This window comes from Enhydra lutris, unplaced genomic scaffold (genome assembly GCF_002288905.1).
Source record: "Enhydra lutris kenyoni isolate GAN:26980312 unplaced genomic scaffold, ASM228890v2 scaffoldscaffold18, whole genome shotgun sequence".
Taxonomy (NCBI): Eukaryota; Metazoa; Chordata; class Mammalia; order Carnivora; family Mustelidae; genus Enhydra; species Enhydra lutris.
Genome location: NW_019154102.1, coordinates 14,482,015 through 14,505,206, shown reverse-complemented (window position 1 = coordinate 14,505,206; position 23,192 = coordinate 14,482,015). Strand labels below are relative to the sequence as shown.

The window sequence follows — 23,192 nt, the reverse complement described above, 5'->3', positions numbered from 1 at the left end:
TCTTCACTATTTCTTTGGGTCCATTTTTTATCACTTTACCATATTTGTTGAATCTAGGTTTACTTCCTCTGTCAACAAAGAGAAATGAAAAAAGTTAGGAAAATGAAGCTTTCCAGGAGAGAATTACAAAAGCAGAAAATAACCTAAGAAAGATGATGGCATTTATATACATAGAAAAAAATATAACAAAAGATGCTTTGGTTTTGCTATATTATGTACACCTGAAAACAGGTGGACAGGGTCCTGAACTGAATTCTGAATATAAGGCAGATCTCCACAAAAAATCCTCTAGATGAGGCCTGAAATACCCTAACACCACCATGTAATAACTTTTCCTTATAAACCAAGCTATTTGTCTATTACCTACAATTCGAGATACACCAAGCTTTGCATATCCCTTCCCAGAGACAAACTGCATGTCTGGAAGATGGGAGAAGAATATATATATCATCTGTAAATTCCCTATATTTATAAATTATAATTATTTTGCTTTTCTTAAGTATGTTCCTATAAACAAATTTAGGGAAATTGTTACTTTGTGTCCCAAATCACAAAAAATAACAAAGGACACTGTGCTCTTTATTACATCACAACTTGAAGTACACAAGGTCTTTTAATGATGCTAAAATTAATCCCTGGAATTCTCCATTACCAATGGTCCCTGACTTAGATTGGTTTTTTACTTCATGATGGTGCACAAGTGATAATCATGCAGTAGAAACCATACTTCAAATAGTGAGTTTTGATCTTTTCCTGGGCTAGCACTATGTGGTACAGTATCCCCTTGTGATGCTGGGTGGTGGCAGCCAACCACAGCGCCCAATCTGCTACATGATTAGGAGGGTAATCAACTGACACACTTACTTCTGTACCCATACAGCCATTCTGTTTTTCACTTTCAGTACAGTATTCAATAAATTACATAGATATTCAACACTGTATTAGAAAATAGCTTTGTGTTAGATCATTTGGCCTAATTATAGGCTAATGGAAGGGTTCAGAATATATTTAATATATTTAAATATATTTAAGGTAGGTAAGCTATGATGTTTGGTAGGTTAGGGTATAAAATGCATCACTGACTTTGCGTAGTTGAAACTTACAATGGGTTTACCAGGATGTAACCCCATCAAAAGTCAAGGAAGATCTGTATAAAGTTCCCCATCAACATTTTGTCTAGTGCTTTGGAATTCACCAATGAGAGCTCCCGAGATTATTATTTAATTAGGGGTAGCAAATTTCTAATTCTGTCATTTATAAGCTAGAATTCTTTTATACAGGGGAAAAAAAGGTTCCTTATCAGTTATTTGATTACCCTAAAAGGCAAAGTAAATGCTTGATTAGTTCCCTAAATTTATCAGTTTCCAGAGCCATAAATTAAGCTATTAACCTGCAGTGGTGACCACAATTTTGAGGTGGAGGGGTAGGGAATAGTCAAATGCATTTTTAAATGGTGTTTAATGTGTTTCAGTCCATCAGAAATAACAGAGTAAAACTAATGAATCACTGAAGTAGTAATGAGGAAAATTTTACTGTGCACACACCAAAAAGAAAGTTTCAAACCAGAGGCACTCAAACCAAAACATGGAATGAGACTCACAATCCAATCAAAAGAGTATGGTTTGGGCATAAAAATGAGACTCATTCAAAACATGAATGAGACTCAAATGAGGCTTGTTTTTTTATAGAGCAGCTTATATAGTGAGAGAGCAGTGATTGTTTATTCTTCACAGTGATTGGTTATAATATTAAAATTTTCTTAAATGATAGGGAATTGGTGAGTGGTTGCCTTATAAAAACTCTATAAAACAAGTCAAGTTTTACTTATGATTTCCACAGGCATAAGCAAGAAATGACCTAGATTAAGTTAGTCTTGCCAAATAAGCGAAATTAAGCTTTGTTTGTATAATGAAACTGGTTTTGTGTGTTGAGAGAATTTTCAAGGCTGATCTCCATTTGTTTTTGCTTTTTTAAAGATTTATTTATTTTTGAGAGAGAGAAAGAGCACTTTAAGGGGGAGAGGCACTAACAGGGGAGAGGCAGAGGGAGAGGGAGAGGAAGAGAAACAGACTCCCTGCTGAGCTCAGAGCCCAACTTGGGGCTTGATCTCATGACCTTAGATCATGACCTGAGCCAAAATCACTTAATTTCAGATACTTAACTGAATTCAGACACTTAACTGAATGAGCCACTCAGGTACCCCTCGATTTGTTTTTATTTTAAAGTGGTCAATATTCTTTTTGATAGTCAAGTTTTATAAATCCAAGTAAGTTTTTCAGAAAGTAATTTTGGCAGTTGTATCAAAAAGAGTTTAAGTATCATGACTTAAAATTTCGCTTTTGTAATATATACATAGAAATGTCCATCACATTGTTATCATAAAACTGAATAATTTAAATGTATATTTGGGAAATTGAGTAAATTATAGTATATCCAAATATTCGAATACTATGTAAGCCATTAAAAATCAGGATTATCAGATTCTGGTTCCAGATGGAACAAGCACACTATTTATCCCTTTCTCTCCTACTGAATGCAGCTAAAACCCTACAAAGAATGTACAGAGTAACTATTTGAAGACTCTGGCAAGTAAATAGTGACAGATAGAGTAAGGAAGAAGACCAGAATCTGAAGTACCTCACCACTCTATGGTAAATTTACCAGTATTTTTTCCTTCATTTTTCCACAACTTGGGCCTGGAGACAGTTCCAGCCAAGGAGGTGTGTGGCAACATGAAGTGACTCAAGCCACTGCTTCCTCGACTAGAAGGTACCAAAGGAGATTACAGACAGGAAGGACCTCAAGAAAGTGACCCCATTAAATTATTTATAAACTCCAGTTTCATACCCCAAGCCCATGTATTATGGATCTAACCTTAACCAGCATATAAAAGACTTTGAGATCTAAACTAACATATAAAGCATCACCCAAGTCACAGATTGACAAGTGGATGATGCACATTTGCAGATCTAAACAGTATTGCAAAGACTTTGAAAAATGAGCTGACATTGGAACCACAGCTCACAGAGGTGCACTGGAACTTGAAGCCTAACCCTAAAAAGATCAGTTGGCTACTAGGGCAAAATTACCAACATTTATCATGGGATTTCAACAAGGAAGTCATACAGTGTTTAAAATGTCCAGGACCCCAAATTACTACAGGAAAAACTCCACTCACATGGAAAAATAGTCAAAAGACAACAACACTGAGATGACAGATGATGGAATTATCTGACAAAACTTTAAGCAGCTTTACAAAAATTTTCTAACAATCACAAAAACTGTTGAAACAAATGAAAAATAGGAAGTCTCAAAAAGAAACAGAAAACAGAAAAAAAAAACAAATAATGAACTCAAAAACCAGAATTTTTTAAAGCTCACTGATGGCTTCAATAGCAGAAATGAGATGAAAAAGGAAAGAGTCAGTGAACTGGAAGACAAATTAATAGTACAATGAACAACAAATGAACAAGAAAGAGAAAAAATATATACTGGAAAAAAAATAAAGAGAGAGACAATGTCAAAGTCTAAATTCATAACATCAGAGTCCTAGAAAGAAAAGAAAAAGCATGCCATGCTGAAAAAAATAGACAAGTAATGGCTAAAAACTTCGCAAATATGTTGAAGAAAAACTGAGAGAACATCTTTCCAACAGACCAGCTCTAAAAGAATTATTAAAAGTTCTTCAGACAGAGGGAAATAATACCAGAAGAAAATACAAGTCCAAATATCCCAAAAGAAAAAGAGGAAACAAACAAACAAACAAACACAAAACTGTGGAAGAAAATATGACAAAGATAGATTTAAATCAAAACATTAAATAAAATCTTAACATAGAGATTAACCAAAAGACCTTGTTGAAATAAGTCAATCAGAGAAAAACAATTACCATCTGATCTCTCTGATATGAGGAATTTGAGAGGCGGGGTAGGGGGTCATGGGGGGGCAGGGAGGGAAAAAAATGAAACAAGATGGGGCCAGGGAGGGAGTCAAACCATAAGAGATTCTTAATCTCAGGAAACAAACTGAGAGTTGCTGGGATTTGGGGTGGGGGCTGGATAGGGTGGCTGGGTTATGGACTTTGGGGAGGGTATGTGCTATGGTGAGTGCTGTGAATTGCGTAAGATTGATGATTCACAGACCTGTATCCCTGAAGCAAATAATACATTACATGTTAATTTTTTTCTTAAAAGACCTCATTAGAATACATATCACAATCCAATCAAAAGAGTATGGTTTGGGCATAAAAAGACACACAGAATGGGAAGAAAGAGAAATCCCAGAAATAAATCCATATGCATGCAGTCAATTAATTTGTAACAAATGAGCCATGCATTTAATGGGGAAAGGACAGTCTCTTCAGTAAATGATGCTGGAAGAGCCAGACAGTCAAATGCAAAAGAATGAAACCAGTCCATCATCTTACATCACTTCCAAAAATTAACTCGAAATAGATTAAAGACTTAACCGTAAGACCTGAAACCATAAAATAGTTAAAGAAAACAGGCAGTAAGCTTCTTGACACTGATCTTGGCAATGATTTTTTCGATCTGACACCAAAAGCAAAGGCAACAAAAACAAAAATAAACAAGTGGGACAACATCAAACTAAAAAGCTTCTTCAAAGCAAAAGGAAACCATCAGCAAAATGAAAAGGCAACCCACTGAATGGGAGAAAATACTTGTAAATCATATATCTGATAAGGGGTTAAAATCCAAAATATATAAGGAATTCATATAACTCAATATAAAAAAAACAAAAATATGAAAAATAGGTACAGAGTCTAAACATTTTTCCAATGACATACAGATGGCCAATAGGTCCATGAAAAGATGCTCAACAGCATTCGCTATCAGGGAAATGAAAGTCAAAGCTACAATGAGATATCACCTTATACCTGTCAGAATGGCTAAAATTAAAAACAAAAAAACAAACGAACAAACAAAGAAGAAATAAGGGTTGGGGAAGATGTGGAGAAAAGGGAACCCTTGTATGCTGCTGGTGGGAATGTATAGAAAAGAATATGGAGGTTTCTTGAAAAATTAAAAAGAGAACTACTATATAACCTAGCAATTTATTTCTGGGTATTTATTCAGAGAAAATGAAACCCCTAACTTACTGGCCTTGTAAAAGGAGTTCAGAAGGTTTCATTCTTCTTCTTCAGTTTTCTGGAATAATTTGAGGATAGGTACTATTCTTTAAATGTTTGGTAGAGGAGGGAGCTAAGAGAAGGACCCTAGGCTTATCTTGTCCCTTGAATACAACTAAATAACTAACAAATTACTCTGAATGCCCAAGAAATCAACCTGAGTACTGACAGAAAAAACTGCACAACTAGGAGAAAAGAGGCCACATCGAGGAAGGTAGGAGAAACAGAGACATGGTTTAGGGGAGAAAAGGATAACAGTTGCTGCAGAGATGGGGGAGACCTAGTTGCAGAGAAGGGTGCAGGGGTAGCACATGGGAATGCACAAGAAGAACACTTCCCAAAGCCATTGGCGGGAAAATGAGAGAGGCTGATTTTCCTGAGTTTTTTGCAACCAGTGGGGGTCAAAGATTGGAGTTTTAAAGGTTGGTAGGCTTGGCTGGGATATAGCCCTGCCCTACTCCTGGAGAGAAGTCAGGCAAGCAGCATCTAGGGCAGACAGGGTGATGTGAGGCATGCTTACACCACACAGAGGAGAGATCATTTGCTTTTCTTGGAGCGCATCTGTGAAAGGTAGCATTCGCAGAGATGACTCTCTGGTAAAGAAAGAGCTAGTAGGCACCACTTCCCTCCCCCACCCCTTGGCATAGCCTCAGAACCACGTGCCGAGAGTGGGTCACCACGAACTGGCTGCCGAGTTAGCCTGCTTGCTCTAAGTCCCATGCCCTGTGCTCTGGCATCACTGCCCTTGTTGGTCAAACCTGCATCCCTCCTAATGCAGTGAGACCCTCCCTCAGAAGACCAACACAAACCCCCACCACAGCACATCCCTAAAGTTTAGAGTTTTTAAAGTCACCAGGCTTGGCTGGGATAGAGCCCAAAGTGCACCATGCTGTTTCTGCCAGGCAAACAACCTGGACACAGACAATGTGAAAACAGTGATCTAAAAAATACCTGCGATACACAGGGGAAGATTGTTTGCTCTTCTGAGAGTGATTCCCTGAGAGTAGCAAGCATGGAGACCTCTCTTCAGGGATAAAGGAGCTGGCTGACACCATTTCCCTCTCCCATCCCTCAGCATAAACCAGCTTCAGTAAATAGCACAATGCTGACACTGGCTACATAACCTCTTACACCAAGTACTGCCCTGCGGCTGTCAGCTGGTACTGCCCTTCTCCAGAATATGTGTTTCAGTCCCAGTACAGTGGGCCCCTTTCCCTGATCAGCAGAAACCCTGCACACACCAAGTCTCCTGACCAGAGTTCTCCAAGGCTTCAGTTCTAGTGAAAGTAACATCAGGTCTCATTTAAGAAGCAGATGAGAGCAAACCTGTTAAAACTGGCCACACTCTGGCCAAGGTCCAAACACTGTCCACTGAAGACAAGATTTACAGATGATGGCCCTGAAGGATAGAGCAGCCAAAACTCAGCAGCAGAGAGCATGCAGCACACACCAGAGACACTTCTGAAGCACCAGGCCCTGCACGGTATATGACCTCTTCTTCATAAAACATTACCCTGAGGAGGAGGAAACATAACAGGCTTTTCTAACACAAAGAAGACAGAGACATATAGACAAACTGCCAAGATGGAGGGATTCATCCCAAATGAAACATGAAGAGGTCACAGCCTTTCAATTAGAGATCTAATTGAAAGAGACAAAAGTAATATGGCTGATGAAGAATTTAAAGCACCAATTACAAGGATACTCACTGAGCTAAAGAAAACTATGGAAGACGTCAGGGAGGCCCTTACCACAGAGATAAAAGAATTTTAAGAAATCAGAAGTGAAAAATGCAATAACTGAAATCTGAAACAGACTGGATATAATGAACACCAGGAAGAAGCAGAGAAAGAAGCAGAGAAACAAATAAGTGATACAGAAGACAGAATAATGGAAAATGAGGAAATAGAAGAAAGCAGACCAAGAATTTTGGATCATGAGAATAGGCCTAGGGAATTCAATGACTCTATCAAACAAAACAGCCATGATATTAGGGAGTCCCAAAAGAAGAAGAGAGAGAATAGGCGGCAGAAAATTTTTTTGAGGAAATAATAGCTTAACGGTTCCCTAATCTGGGCAAGGAAACAGACATCCAAATCCAGGAAGCACAGAGAACTCCCATCAAAACCAACAGAAGCTAGGCCAACACCAAGAAATATTATAGTTAAATTTGAAACATATGGTGATAAAGAAAAACTCATTAGAGCACCAAGACAAAAGAAGTCCCTAACTTACAAGGGAAGATCCATGGGACTGGCTACAGATCCTTCCACAGAAACTTGGCAAGCTGAAACAGTAGCATGATATATTCAATGTGCTGAAAGGGAAAAACGTGCAGTCAAGAATAATCTATCCAGCAGGGCTCTTATTCAGAATACAAGGAGAGATAAAGGGTTTCCCAGACAAACAAAAACTAAAGGAATTCATGACCACTAAACCAGCCCTGCAAGAAATATTAAAGGGGACCCTTTGGCAGGAAAGAACAAAGCAACAAACCTAGAACAGAACAGAGAAAATCTCCAGAAACGCTAACAAAACTCTGGTCATGATCCCAGAGTTCTAATAGGGGATCAAGCCCCATGTCAGGCTCTCTGCTCAGCAGGGAGCCTGCTTCTCTCTCTATCTCTCTGCTTGCCTCTCTTTCTGTCAAATAAATATATAAAATCTTTTTTAAAAAAAAGGACTAATTGTTTATAAATAAATAAATAAATTTTTAAAAAAGAAAAAGGACATGTAGATTAATGAAAAAGAATAGACAATCCTAAAATAAACGTATGTATATATGCCCCATCGAGAAGCACAAAAGCAATTCAATGGAGAAAGAGTACTCTTCAACAAATGGTGCTGGAACAACTGGACATCTTATGTGTAAAGGCAATGACCCCCAAACTAAACCTCATACCTTATTCAAAAATTAACCAAAATGGATCATACACCTAAATATATAATGTAAAACTATAAAACTTTTAAAAGAGAGCATAGGAGTAAATCTTCATTACCTGGGATTAGTCTAAGAATCCTCAGCTCTGAAACTAAAAGCATAATCCAGAAAAAAACAAAAAAGTTGATAAGCTAGGCTTCATCAACTTTTGCTCTTTAAAAGATATGTAAGAGCATAAGGATATGCTCTTAAAAGATACAGAGCATAAGGAAGCCTGGGTGGCTCAGTCATTAGGTGGCTGCCTTTGGCTCAGGTCATGATCCCAAGGTGCTGGGATAGAGACCCACATTGTGCTCCCTGCTCAGGGGAAGGCCTATTTCTCCCTCTCCCACTCCCCCTGCTTGTGTTCCCTCTCTCGCTATCAAATAAATAAATAAAATCTTAAAAAAAAAAAAGGGTACTCTTAAAAGCATGAAAAAACAAGCTATGTGCTAGGAGAAAACATTTGCAAATCCCCTAACAGAGGAAGGATTTAAACCCCGAATATATAAAGAACTCTAAAAATTCAAAATAAGAAAACATTACCAACAAGAAAACTCAATTAAAATGGGCAAAAGGTATGACTTGAATGGTTTAATAAGGAGATACACGAATGACAAATAAGCCCATAAGAAAATATTCAATGTCATTAGCCATGAGGGAAATGCAAAAGTTAAAAATTAAAACCATGATGAGCTACCTCTGCATATCTATTACAATGTCTATAATAAAAAGGTATTTATAATACCAACCACTAGTTAGGGTGCACAGCAAGTAGAGCTCTCATAACTTGCCAGTAAGAATACAAAATGGTATAGCCATCCTGGGAAAAAGTTCCATATCTTCCTATAAAGTTAAACATAAGCTTACCATATGAGTCAGCAATCTTATTCTTGCATATTTACACTAGAGAAATAAACACTTTTATCATAGTAAAACCTGCACATGAATGTTTGGAGTCATTTTATTCATAATCACCAAAACCTGGGAAAACAAATATCCTTCAGAAGGTGATAAACAAACTGATAGACCTATACAGTGAAATACTCCTCATCAATATAAAGTGAACTGTTGAACATAACGTCTTGGATGAATATACAGAACATCACACTGAGTGACAGAACCCAATCATAAGTTTTTACCTATGATTACAATTACATGACATTTTTGAAGTCAGAACTATAATCATGAGGAGGAATTAGCGATTCCTAGGGGTTACTAATAGGGGAGACTCTGACTGTTGAGTATGAGGGAGTTTTTTTGTTTTGTTTTGTTTTGCATGCTGAGACTGTTATGTATTCTACATACTGGTAGTAGCAGCAGAATTTTTTTTTAAAGATTTTATTTATTTATTTATTTTAGGGGTGGGGGACAGAGGAAGAGAGGGAATCCTCAAGCAGACTCCCTGCTGAGCACAAACCCTGAGATCATGACCTGAGCTGAAATCAAGAAAAGGCTGCTTAACTGACTGAGCCACCCAGGCACCCAGCAGTAACATATATCTATACATCTGTTAAATTCATAGAATCTACATATTTTTCTTTAAGATTTTTATTTTTAAGTCATCTCTATAGCCAAAGTGAGGCTCCAACTCACAACCCTGAAATTAAGAGTCTCATGCTCTTCCAAACGGAGCTAGCCAGATACCCTAGAATCTACATCACTGAAAGTTCATTTTAAGGTATAATAATTTAAATAAAACATTTAACAAAAAATGTGTGAGAACTATAAAAACCATAAGACTATATTTCTCAGCTTTGTTTTTAAAAATGCGTAATAGTTAGTACAGGAGCTAATTATCCAAATGAGAACTCTGGATATTTGGATTATGTTAATTTTTTTCCTGTGGCTTTTAAATTTTTCTATAATAATAGATTACTTTTAAAGCTAGGAAAATAAAATTTATTTAATAGGAAATTTTTACTATCCATTCTAATCTTCTAAACTCCAGCAGTTTAGAGTGTCACATTCTGTTTCCATTACTTCTTTTGAAAAACATATATGTAAAACATTTTATTTGTATCTTAAATTTGAATTTAATTGTTCTTCAAAAATGTCCTATAAATTATTTAATGATGGGAAAAACTGAAAATGATTTTCAATATATTTTTTTAAGATTTTATTTATTTATTTGACAGAGAGAGATCACAAGTAGACAGAGAGGCAGGCAGAGAGAGAGAGAGAGAGGGAAGCAGGCTCCCTGCTGAGCAGAGAGCCCGATGCGGGACTCGATCCCAGGACCCTGAGATCATGACCTGAGCCGAAGGCAGCGGCCTAACCCACTGAGCCACCCAGGCGACCCTTCAATATTTTTAATACTATGATATTTAAATGATTGTATTGCTTAAAGTTTCCAAGGAAATTTTTTACTGCATTTTTTAAAACTTCAGAAGTTTGAAAGTTTTCAGTACTTTAAAGTCTATAACATATTAACCCTATAATTTTCTTTTTAATCCTTTTTTCAATTAAAAAACAACAGACAAGTACTTGACAGAAGAAATGAACTTGAAAAGGACACCTGTGCCGAATCTTTGAGGACTAAGACCTGTAATGAAGAAGGTAATGGTATCCAAATTACCCAAAGTACTTAAAGTGTAACAGAATAACAGTGTTATAGCTGCCAAGAGCTTCCGGTAAATGAATAAAAATAAGAAATCCCTGGGCCTTGCTAGTTGGTGTGTTGTAAGACAGTTCTTGGATATTATAATGTAAAATACCAAGTCAGCTGATTATAACAAGGCTTAATTTTAATGATCATACAAACAAATGAGGGTACCTTATTAAAATATTGATTCTCACTGAATAGGTCTGGAGCAGAGCCCATGATTCTGAATTTCTAACAGGCTCTCAGTAATGTGTATGCTGCTAGCTTGGAGATTATACTTTGAGAAGCCAAGCTTTGAAGGTCACTGAGAAAAATGGCATGATTCTTGCCTAATTTAGTAAGAAAGAAATGTACATAGTAAGTTAGACTACAAGTGCTACCCCCTAAAAACATGAGGAGGTAAGAGAACAATGACTTCCAGCCAAGATGTTCAGCTGAGCGGGTGGCCTTCAAAGGTAAGAATTTCAACATGAAGAAGTTGTATGAGAAATTATAGGAAAAAACACAAATAGCACATAGATGACTGTGTGTGTGAAGGAACAAAAATAGTATTTGAATGTTCTCACTATGTCCCCTTTTCACTATTCCCTAAAGATAAATCTTAGCTTTGCCTATTTACTTTCTTACCTTTCTCTCTGAAAATGGGTCATTTCTGCTTAACGAAGTCTTTGAGACTGAAGTGCAAAATTTGGAAAACAACAACAACAACAACAAAAATACAGAGAGGGACAAGAGAAACATGTGGAGTTAATGGGCTTCATATGAAGGGTTTTGGGTTTTTTTTTTTCTGCATAGCCTAGAGACGGAAGTGCATGAGAGCAACTTCAGCATCTGAGGGAAGTGAACAGGAGGAAAAAAAGAACTTTTCAGAAGTACTGCATAGTACTTTTCAGAAGTACTGCATATACATGCCAGGCATGTAGCACTTACTTTACTGCTATTCTTTTATAAACTGAAGTCTACCAAGTGTATCTCACAAAGCCTATACAATACATGGTCCCAACTCCAACCCAAAATACTATCACTTCAGCTCTAAAGTTCTCATCTATAAAGTCAAAATTTCAATGGAATGATTCTTATAAAAGATGAGCAGTTGAATAAACAATTTAAAGCAATGCTTTGAGCATTAGTTTAAAGATAAATGATTCCCCGTAGGGGGGAAAATGACATTTTCCAATTTTGTTTTCCTTTGAAAAGAAGCATGAAATTAATTCAAGAAGGCCAGCAGCTAATTGATGGTTACTAGTAAGATGGTAGAATAGGAGGTCTCCAGCACTCATTCCCCCCAAAACACGAATTTGGCAACCACCCACAACTAAAAGTGCCATTGTAAGAACTTCAAAATCCAGGTAGAAAGTTGCAATACCCCAGTGGCACCCAAGACAGAGGAAGGACTCTTTGAGAAAGCATACCCTGCCCCAGGACTCTGACTACAGACTCAGGAGCAGCTCTATTACCCCATATACATGTTCTAGCTGCACTCAACCATTGCCATGCTACCAACCCTGCCTCTCGGTGGAGCTGTTAGGGTTGACACCTGCCTGTGACCTTACCAAAAAGCCCACAGACTGCAGTTCCAACTGAAGACCTAGAAGCAACCCCCTAACTAGCTCCAACTGCTCAACTGTGATCCCAGGATCAGTCTTGTCCACCCAAGGGACCTGGGAGGAAACATACCAATCTGTGTCCCAAGTAACAGGCCTCCCAACTATGGATTCAGAAGCAGCCTATCCACCTGCGTAACCAACACAAGCTATGCCTCCTGACAATCCCGTTAATAAACCAGCTAACCACTGATCTGACTATAGACCTGGAAGCAGCCCATGATCTGATCCTGGAGGCAGGCTTGTTTCCTGGGGACCTGCTGAGTAGGTCTTCACCTGCCAAAATACTTTGTAAAGAATGGATGAAGTTCCTGCTCCTTTAGTTGCACAGACATCAGTGCAAGGCTATAGATTCACAAAGAATCAGGCAAATGTGATACCACCAAAGGAAATGAAGAAAGTTCCATAGCCAATGCCAAGGAAATGGAATTCCATGAACTGCTTGACAGAGAATTCCAAAAAGTTGTCTTTAAAAAGCTCAGTGAGCTAAAAGAGAACACAGATAACTAAAGAAAGTCAGTAAAACAATGCACAAACAAAATGAGAAGCTCAGAAAATAAAGAAAAAACAAAAAAATTTAAAAATAAGGAAATAAAAATTAAAAAGAACAAATCTGGAGCTGAAGAATAAAATGATAAAACTGAAGATTTCTGTAATTTCAATAGCAGAATTAAGCAGAAGAAAGAATCAACAAACTCAAAGACAATTCATTTGAAATTATAAATTTAAATGAACAAACAAGGGACACCTGGTGGCTCAGTCAGTTAAGTGGCTGCCTTGGGCTCAGGTCATGATCCCAGGGCCCTGGGATCAAGTCCTGCATCATGCTCCTTGCTCAGCAGGGAGCCTGCTTCTCTCTCGGCCTCTGCGTGCCACTCTGCCTGCTTGTGCTCTCTCTTTCTCTATAAACAGATAAAATAAACAGATAAAATCTTTAAAAAGAAAAAAAATTCTAAAATTTTTTTTAAATTTTTTAAAAAATAAATGAACAAACAAGAATGAAAACATGCAAAAAGCCTATAGAACTTAATACAATACCAAAAAGAACCAACAAATCACAGGAGTTTCAGAAGGAGAAGAGAGAGAGAGGAAAGGGGGCCAAAACTTTAAATAATGGTTGAAACATCTCAAATCTATGCAGGAAAATTTCCCAAATATGTTCAACCCAGAGAGGTCATCATGAGACACATTATAACTAAATTGGCAGAAGTCAAAAACAAAGAATTTTCACAGCAACAAGAGAAAAATGACTTATCACTTAAGACTATCAGTGGATTTTTCAGCAGAAACCTTGCAAGTCTAAAGAGGGTGGGTAGATATATTCAAAGCACTGAAAGAAAAAAAAACTGCCAAACAAGAATACTTTACCTGGCAAAACTGTACTTTAAGAATAAAAGAGATGTTACAATGGCAAAGTAGTAAGAGGACCCTATACTTGCCTTGTCCCTCCAGCAGAGCTAGATAAATATCAAATCATTCTGAACACCCAGGAAGTCAATCTGAAAACTGAGAGAACAAACTGCAGAACCAGAAGGAGAAAAGAGGCCACATCCTGGAAACTAGGAGATTGGCAGAGATGTGATTTGGGGAAGAAAAGAATCATAGCTGCTATGGAGGGGAGGGAGCCTGATCTGAGAGAGAGAGGAGAGAGAAAGAGAGAGTGAATAGAGCATGGGGCATTGCACAAGAAAAACACTTCCCAAAACTACTGATGGAGAAAATGAGAGGGGCTGGTTTTTGCAAGTTTTTAGAAGGAGCAGAGCTCAGAGACTAAAGTTTTAAAAGTCTTCAACATCTCCAGGTAAAGCCTGGTGGATATAGAGGTTCTCCTGTGGAGAAGGAGGTCAGAGGCCCAGAAGCAGAAGTGGATAGTGTGTTCTGAGGATCCCCCCTGAGTGGCATTGGGAGATACAGATCTCCTTCTTGGAATGTATTTGGAAGAGGTGGCATTGTCCCTCCAGGGACAAAAGAGCCTGTGGGCAACACTGAGCTGCTCTGTTCATTAGCATACAAACAGAGACACCTGCTGAGGGCAGGTCACCTGGACACTGGCTTTTTCCTGCACTTTACCATAAACTCCAAGCCCCTGTATATTTGTGTGACTGATCTTCTGGGACAAACTGGCACCAGCCACAGCTTGGCCAGACCATCCCCCAGTGGATCAATGTGGGTCTGTATGGCACTGGGTCCCTAAAATTTGGAGTTCTGAAACCTAGCCAGAGTGTCAGAGATAAAACACAGGAGCACTGCATGACGGGGTGGGCAGATGGCTCAGACACAGATAGAGTGAAGGCAGTGATCTGAGGGATGCCTGGGACAAATGAGGGGAAATTGTTTGCTTTTCTCTTCCTGAGCAGCAGTGGGTGCTCACTCTGCTCTCTGGGAACCAGAGAGCACACTGATGCCATTTCCCCACCCCATTCCACCCCACCTCAGTGAGCACCAAAGCGCCCCACAGTGGAGGCCTGAGCCATTTACACCAAGCCTCAGCCCTCTGCACTCTATGGATGCTTCTGAACTAGGACAAATGTGTCTGAGAGAATGGTAGTGAGCCTCTCCCCCAAAAGACTAGCAGGAACTCCCTGCACGCATCAAGTCTAGTGACCAGAGTGCCGAAGAGCTTCAACTCTAGGGGAAATACTAGCCTCTTTTAACAAGCAGACCAAAAGACACCTAATTAAAACACTAACCACTACAGGCAAAGAGGAACTCTGGAGAGAACTGACCTGACAGAACAAGCAGCCAAAACACAACAGCAGACTGTACACAGAATACACCAGAAACACTTCCTGAAGTGCCAGGCAATATACCTCTTATTCATTACTCTCAGGAGCATGAAACATAACAGCCTTTCATAAAAAAGAAGACAGAGACCTAGACAAAATGTCAAGATGGAGGAATTTACTGCAAAAGAAAAAATAAGAAGAGATAACAGTCAGGGATCTAATCAAAACAGACATAAGTAAATATGCCTGAATCAGAATTTAAAACAACAATCAGAAGGATACTAGCTGGGCTTAAGAAAAGCATAGAAAACACCAGAGTTCCTTAGTGCAGAGATAAAAAACCTAAAAACTAGTCAGGCCAAAATTAAAAAAAAAAAAAATGCTATAACCAAGACACAGTAATGACCACAAGGGTAGAAGAAGTAGAAGAATGAATATGTGATACAGAAAATAAAATTACAGAAAATAATAAAGCTAAAAAGAAGAGGGAAAGAAAAATATTGATCATGAATACAGACTTAGGGAATTCAATGACTCTGTAAAGTTTAACAACATTCATATCATAGGAGCTCCAGAAGAAGAGGGGAAAATGGGGAGAAGGTTTATTTGATCAAATTATAGCTGAAAACCTCCCTAATCTAGAGGAGGAGACAGACATCCAAATCCAGGAGGTACAGAGAACTCCCATCAAAATCAACAAAAAGAAGCCAACATCAAGATATACTGGAGTAAAATTTGCAATATACAGAGACAAAGAAAGAATCCTGAAAGCAGCAAGGGAAAAAAAAACCATAACCTTCAAGGGAAGACAAATAAGGCAAATAACAATATAAGACAAATAACAGTAGACCTCAACAAGTATAAAAAGATCAAGATCATCCCATGCTTATTTTCTGACCACAATGCTATGAAACTAGAAGTCAACCACAAGAAAATATTTGGAAAGACCAAATGGAGGGTAAAGAATATCCTAAAGAGAATGAAAGGGTTAAGCAGGAAATTAAAGAAGAAATACAAAAATACACAGAAGCAAATGAAAATAAAATCAGAACAGTCCAAAACCTTTGGGATGCAGCATGAGTGATCATAAGAGGGAAGTACACAGCAATACAGGCTTCCTTTAAAAAGCAAGAAAAGGGGGCACCTGGGTGGCTCAGTGGGATAAGCCTCTGCCTTCAGCTCAGGTCATGATCCCTGTGGTCCTGGGATTGAGCCCCACAGAGGGCTCTCTGCTCAGCAGGGAGCCTGCTTTGCCCTCTCTCTCTGCCTGTCTTTCTGCCTACTTGTGATCTCTCTCTCTCTCTGTTAAATAAATAAATAAAATCTTAAAAAAAAAAAAGCAAGAAAAGTCTCAAATATACAACCTAACGGAGCTCGTAAGGAACAGCAAAATAAAACCTAAAGCCAGCAGAAGGGGAGAAATAATAAAGATTAGAGCAGAAATAAGTGATATAAAAAGAACAACAAAAATAGTAGAACAGATCAATGAAAGTAGAGATGGGCCGAAGTGGGGGGGCGGGTCGCCTGGGTGGCTCGGTCAGTTAGGCATCTACCTTCTGCTCTGTTCATGGTCCCGGGGTCCTGGGAGAGAGCCCCATGTCGGCTTCCCACTGAGCAGGGAACCTGCTTCTCCCTCTCCCCCTGCATTTCCCCTGCTTGTTCTCTCTCTCTCTGTCAAATGAATGGATAAAATTAAAAAAAAAAACAAAAGGAAAGAAAGTAGGAGATTGTTCTTTGCCACAATTAATAAAACTGGTAAACCCCTAACCAGACCTATCAAAAAGAAAAGGGAAAGGATGCAAATAAGTAATATCACAAATGAGAGCAGAGAAACAAGAACCAATACCACAGAAATACAAAAAATTATAAGAGAATATTATGAAAAACTATATGCAATAAACTGGACAACCTGGAAGAAATGGATCAATTCCTAGAAATACATAGACTACCAAAACCAAAACAGGAAGAAAGAGACAAACTGAATAGACTGATATCCAGTAAAGAAATTGAATTAATAATAAAAAAAAAAATCTCCCAGCAGACAAAAGTCCAGGGCCAGATGGCTTCACTGGTGAATTCTACCAAACATTTAAGGAAGAGTTAATACCTATTCTTTTCAAACTATTTTTTAAAAAATGGAAATGAAAGGAAAACTTCCAAACTCATTCTACAAGGCCAGCATTACCTTGATTCCAAAGCCAGACAAAGACGCCACTAAAAAAGAGAACTACAGGCCAATATCCCTGATGAGCATGGATGCAAAAATTCTCAACAAAATACTAGAATTGAATCAAACAGTACATTAAAGGAATCATTCACCAGGATCAAGTGGGAATTTTTCTTGGGCTCCAAAGGTAGTTCAATATTCACAGATCAATCAATGTGATGCACCACATTAATAAAAGGAAGGATAAGAACCATAAGATCATTTCAAGAGATGCAGAAAAGAGTATTTGACAAAGTACAACATCCATTCATGATAAAATCCAATCATGACAGAAACATGATATAGGGAATATACTTCAACACCATAAAGGCCAGATATGAAACACCCACAGCTAATACTGCCATCCTCAATAAGGAAAATCTGAGAGCTTTATCTCTAAGATCAGGAACAAAACAAGAATGTTCACTCTCACCACTCTGTTTAACATAGTACTGGAAATCCGAGCCTCAGCAATCAGAGAACAAAAAGAAATAAAAGGGGGCGCCTGGGTGGCTCAGTGGGTTGAGCCTCTGCCTTCGGCTCAGGTTGTGATCCCGGGGTGCTGGGATCAAGCCCCGCATCTGGCTCTCTGCTCAGCGGGGAGCCTGCTTCCTCCTCTCTCTCTGCCTGCCTCTCTGCCTACTTGTGGTCTCTCTCTCTCTCTGTCCAATAAATAAATAAAATCTAAAAAAAAAAAAAAGAAAAAAGAAATAAAAGTTATCCAAATCAGCAAGGAAGAAGTCAATATTTGACTTCCACAGATGACATGACATTCTGTATAGAAAGCTCAAAAACTCCACCAAAAAGTTGCTAGAAATTTACCAAAGTCACAGGATATAAAATCAACCTACAGAAATCTGTTGCATTTCTATATACCAATAATGAAGCAGCAGAAAGAGAAATCAAGGAATGGATCCCACTTACAATTACACCAAAAACCAGAAGATACCTAGGTATAAACTTCACCGAAGAGTTACTCTGAAAACTGCAGAACACTGATGAAAGAAAGTAAAGAAGACACAAAGAAATGGGAAAACATTCCATGCTCATGGACTGGAAGAACAAATTTTATTTAAATGTTTGTACCACTGAAAGCAATCTACACATTTAATGTGAGCCTTATCAAAATACCACCATCCTTTTTCAAAGAACTAAAACAATCCTAAAATTTGTATAGAACCACAAAAGACCCCTAAAAGCCAAAGCAATCTTGAAAAAGAAAAGCAAAGCTGTTGGCATCACAATTCTGGACCTCCAGTTATATTACAAAGCTGTGGTCACCATGATACTACAGCACTGGCACAAAAACAGACATACAGATCAATTTAACAGAACAGAGAACCCAGAAATGGACCCACAACCATATGATCAACTAATCTCTGACAAAGCAGGACAGACCATGCAATGGAAAAAAAGTCTCTCCAACAAATGGTTTTGGGAAAACTGGACAGCAATATGCAGAGAATGAAACTGGACCACTTTCCTACACCATACACAAAAACAAACTCAAAATGGACGGAAGACCTAAATATGAGACAGGAAACTGTTGAAGTCCTAGAGGAGAACATAGGCAGCAACCTCTTCGACCATGGCTTGGCCATAGCAACTTCTTGCTAGACATGTCTCCAGAGGCAAGGGAAACCAAAGCAAAAATGAACATTTGGGACTTCATCAAGATAAAAAGCTTTTGCACAGCAAAGGCAACAATCAGCAAAACTAAAGGCATCTTACAGAATGGGAGAAGATATTTGCAAATGACATATCTGATAATGGGTTAGTATCCAAAATCTATAAAGAACTTATCAAACTCAACACCCAAAAAAACAAGTAATCCAGTTCAGAAATGGGCAGAAGACATGAATAGACATTTTTCCAAAGACATACAGATAGATGGTTTAACCAATACATCAAAAGATGCTCAACATCACTCATCATCAGGGAAATACAAATCAAAACTACAATTAGATATCACCTCACACCAATCAGAATGGCTAAAATTAACAACACGTAAAACAAAAGGTGTTGGTGAGAGTGCAGAGAAAGGGGAACCCTCTTACGCTGTTGGTGGGAATGCAAACTGGTGCCATCGCTCTGGAAAACAGTATAGAGGTTTCTCAAAAAGTTAAAAACAGAACTACCCTATGACCTAGCAATTGCACTGCTGGGTATTTACCCCAATGACAGAAAAATGCAGATTTGAAGGGACACCTGCACCCTGATGTTTGTAGCAGCATTATCAACAACAGCTGAACTATGGAAAGAGCCCAAATGTCCATCAACTGATGCATGGATAAAGAAAAGGTGGTATCTATATACAATGGAATATTACTCAGCCATCAAAGGGAAAGAAAGAAATCTTGCCATTTGCATGATGTTGATGGAGCTAGAGTATATTATGTTAAGCCAAATAAGTCAATCAAAGATAAATACCATATGACTTCACCCACATGTGGAATTTAAGAAATGAGAGAGTTAAACATACTTTTTTTTTTTTTTTTTGAAGAGGCAACCCAGAAAACAGACTCTTAACAACAGAGAACAAACTTAGGGTTGCTGGAAAGGAAGTGAGCAGGAGGATGAATTTAATAGGTCATGGGTATTAAGGTGAGCACTTGTGATGAGCACTGGGTGTTACATGTAAGTAATAAATCAATAAATTCTACTCCTGAAACAAATTTTAGACCACATCTTAACTAACTTTTAAATGAAAACTAAACACTAAAAAACCAACCAAACAAAAAACAAAAAAACCCCAAACTTTAAAAAAAGAATAAAAGAGAGTTTCCCCAAACATAACCTGAGGGACTGTGTTACACTAGTTCTGCCTTACAATAAGTGCTAAAGGGATACCTGTTGATACAAACAAAAAAGCTAAACAGTAACATGAAAGCATATGAAAATATAACTGTTGCTGTTAAAAGAACTGTCATGGTGGCAAGTAAATCCCTTTTATCCCTGGTGTACAAAATTAAGACTCACATAGTAAGAATAATTATAACCACTGAAATGAAACACAACATAGAAATAAGTAAAATATTGGGATGCCCATGTGGCTCAGTTGGTTAAGCATCTGCCTTCGGCTCTGGTCATGATCCCAACATCCTGGAATTGAGTCCCATACTGATCCCTTTTCTCAGCAAGGAGTCTACTACTCCCTGTGCCTCCTGCTCCCCCTGAATGTGTGCATACTCTCTCTCTGACAAAAATAATAAAATCTTTAAAAAATTGTTAAAAAAAATAAGTAAAATCTTGAATCAACTCAGACTTTGTATGAGATTATAAGGAAAATGTACACATTCTGTAGACAATTGAAATTAAGTTGTTATTAGTTTAAAACAGACTGCCTTAACTAGAAAATGTTTAATAGAAGTCCAGTGGTAACTACAAAAGAAGTATGACAGATACATCAAAGATAAAGAGAAAAATATCTAAGAATACTACTAATACTACTGATACTACAAAATCATCAAATAAAGAAAAGCAAGTGAGAAGGAACATGATCAGTACAAAACAGACAGAAAACAGTTAATAAAATGTCAAGAGTAAGTCCTTTCCTATCACAGTAATTACTTTAAATGTACATGGAATAAATTCCTCTATCAAAAGATAGAGTGGGGGCACCTGGGTGGCTCAGTGGGTTAAAGCCTCTGCCTTCGGCTCAGGTCACGATCCCAGGGTCCTGGGATCAAGCCCCGCATCGGGCTCTCTGCTCAGCAGGGAGCCTGCTTCCTCCTCTCTCTCCACCTGCCTCTTTGCCTACTTGTGATCTGTCTGTCAAATAAATAAATAAAATCTTAAAAAAAAAAAAAGAGTGGTTGAATGGATTTTTTAAAAAAGTCTCAACTCTATGTTGTCTACAAGAGACTCTTTTTTAAAAATTATTATTATTATTTATTTAAGAAATCTCTATGGGGCACCCAGGTGGCTCTGTCATTAAGCATCTGCCTTTGGTTCTGGTCATGATTCCAGGGTCCTGGGATCAAGCCCCACATCAGGCTCCCTGCTCAGTGGGAAGCCCGCTTCTCCCTCTCTCACTTCTACTGCTTATATTCTCTCTCTCTCAAATAAATAAATAAAATCAAAGGAAGGGAAGGAGGGAGGGTAGGTGGAAGGAAGGAAAAAAAGAAATCTGTACACCCAATGTGGGGCTCTAACTCATGATTCCAAGATCAAAAGTTGCAAGCTCCTTGAACTGAGCCAGCCAGGCACCCTCAGACTCACTTCAGATTCAAGGGTACACATAGCCTGAAAGTGAAAAGGTGGATAAAGATATTCCATGCAAACAGTAACCAAAAGAGAGCAGGAGTCACTAAATAGTAGACAAAATATACTTTAATTCAGAAACTATCACAAGACAAATAAAGAATTGGTTTTTGGAAAAGATAAAGTCAGCATTTTATAATGATAAAAGGGTCAGTTTACAAGGAAGATGTAATAATTATAAATAAACACCCAACATCAAATATAAACCTAACAATATATATTAATATATAAGGCAAAATTTACAGATCTAAAGAAATAGGTATAATACAATAGTAGTATACTTTAATACCCTGCCTTTATAATAGATCATCCACACACAAAAAACTCAGTAGGAAAACAGCAGAACAACACTACAGACCAAATGGAAACTAAAGACATACAGAACATTCCCCCCCAAAACAGAACACTCATTCTTCTCACGTGTACCTGGGACATTCTCCAGGATAGATCACATGCTAGGTCACAAAACAGGTCTGAACAAATTTTAAAAGACTGGAATCATCTGAAATGTCTTTTCTGATACTGAATGGAATGAAATTAGAAATGAATAATCAAATGAAAATGAGAATTCAGAAACACTCAAAATATTAATAACAAACAACTACTAGGTCAAATAAGAAATTGAAAGGGAAATAAGAAAATACCTCTAAACAAACAGAAATGAACACACAACATATCAAAACTTATGGGAGACAGAAAAAACAGTACTAATGGGGAAGTTTTTAGCCATAAACTTTCTATTTTTAAAAAACCTCAAACAACATAACTTTATACTGCAAGGAACTAGAAAAGAACAAGCTAATCATGAAGTTAACAAAATGAAGAAATAATAAAGAGAGCAGAAATAGGGAAAAGGAAGACAATTTTTAAAAATCAATGAAATTATGAGTTGTTTTGGGGGAAAGATAAAGTCACCAAACCCTTACCTAGACTAAGAAGTAGAGAGGGAAGACTCAGATAGTAACAGAAGTGAAAGAGGAGACAATACAGCTGATCCCACAGACATAAAAACAATCATAAAGGACTGTTACTAACAATTATACACCAATAATTGTAGGTTTGAAAAACCTACAGGAAATGGAAAAATTCCTGGAAATGTACTACCCACCAAGAATGAATCTAGAAGAAATAGAAAGTCTGAACAAACCAATAATAAGAAAACTGAAGTAGTAAAAACTTCCCAATAAAGAAAAGCCCAGGACCAGATGGATTCACAGAAGAATTCTATCAAACATTAAAAGAATTAACACCAATCCTTCTCAAACTCTTTGAAAAAATTGAAGAAGAGGGATCAATTACACCTATTCTAGGAGACCAACATCACCCTTGATACCAAAGCCAGACAAAGATAATCAGAAAAAAAGAAAACTATAGGTCAGTATTTCTGGCGAACATAGTTGCAAAAATTCAGAACAAAATGCTATCAAACTTAGTTTGACAGCACATCAAAAGAACCATAAATTAACCAAGTATGATTTATCCCTGCCATGCAAGGATGGTTCAACATACAAGTATCAATGAATGTGACATACCACAGTAACATAACAAAGGATAAAATTCACATGATCATCTCAATGTACACAGAAAAAGCATTTGACAAAATACAACACCTTCCAATGATTAAAAAAAAAGAAAAAAACTCTCAATAAATAAGAATATGAAAACAAACACAGTTCAACACAATAAAGGCCATTTATCAAAAGGACACAGTGAAAATCA

The 23,192-nt window shown here is 37.7% G+C and overlaps 1 protein-coding gene across 1 annotated transcript in view; it reads left to right on the top strand.

Moving 5' to 3' along the window:
- Window positions 1-23,192, top strand: part of LOC111148096 (WD repeat containing planar cell polarity effector) — a 445,955-nt gene that overhangs the window by 391,729 nt on the left and 31,034 nt on the right. The window contains exon 16 of the mRNA XM_022504499.1: window positions 10,549-10,628. Coding sequence (XP_022360207.1) covers window positions 10,549-10,628 — 80 coding nt within the window. The remainder of the gene's footprint in view (window positions 1-10,548; window positions 10,629-23,192) is intronic.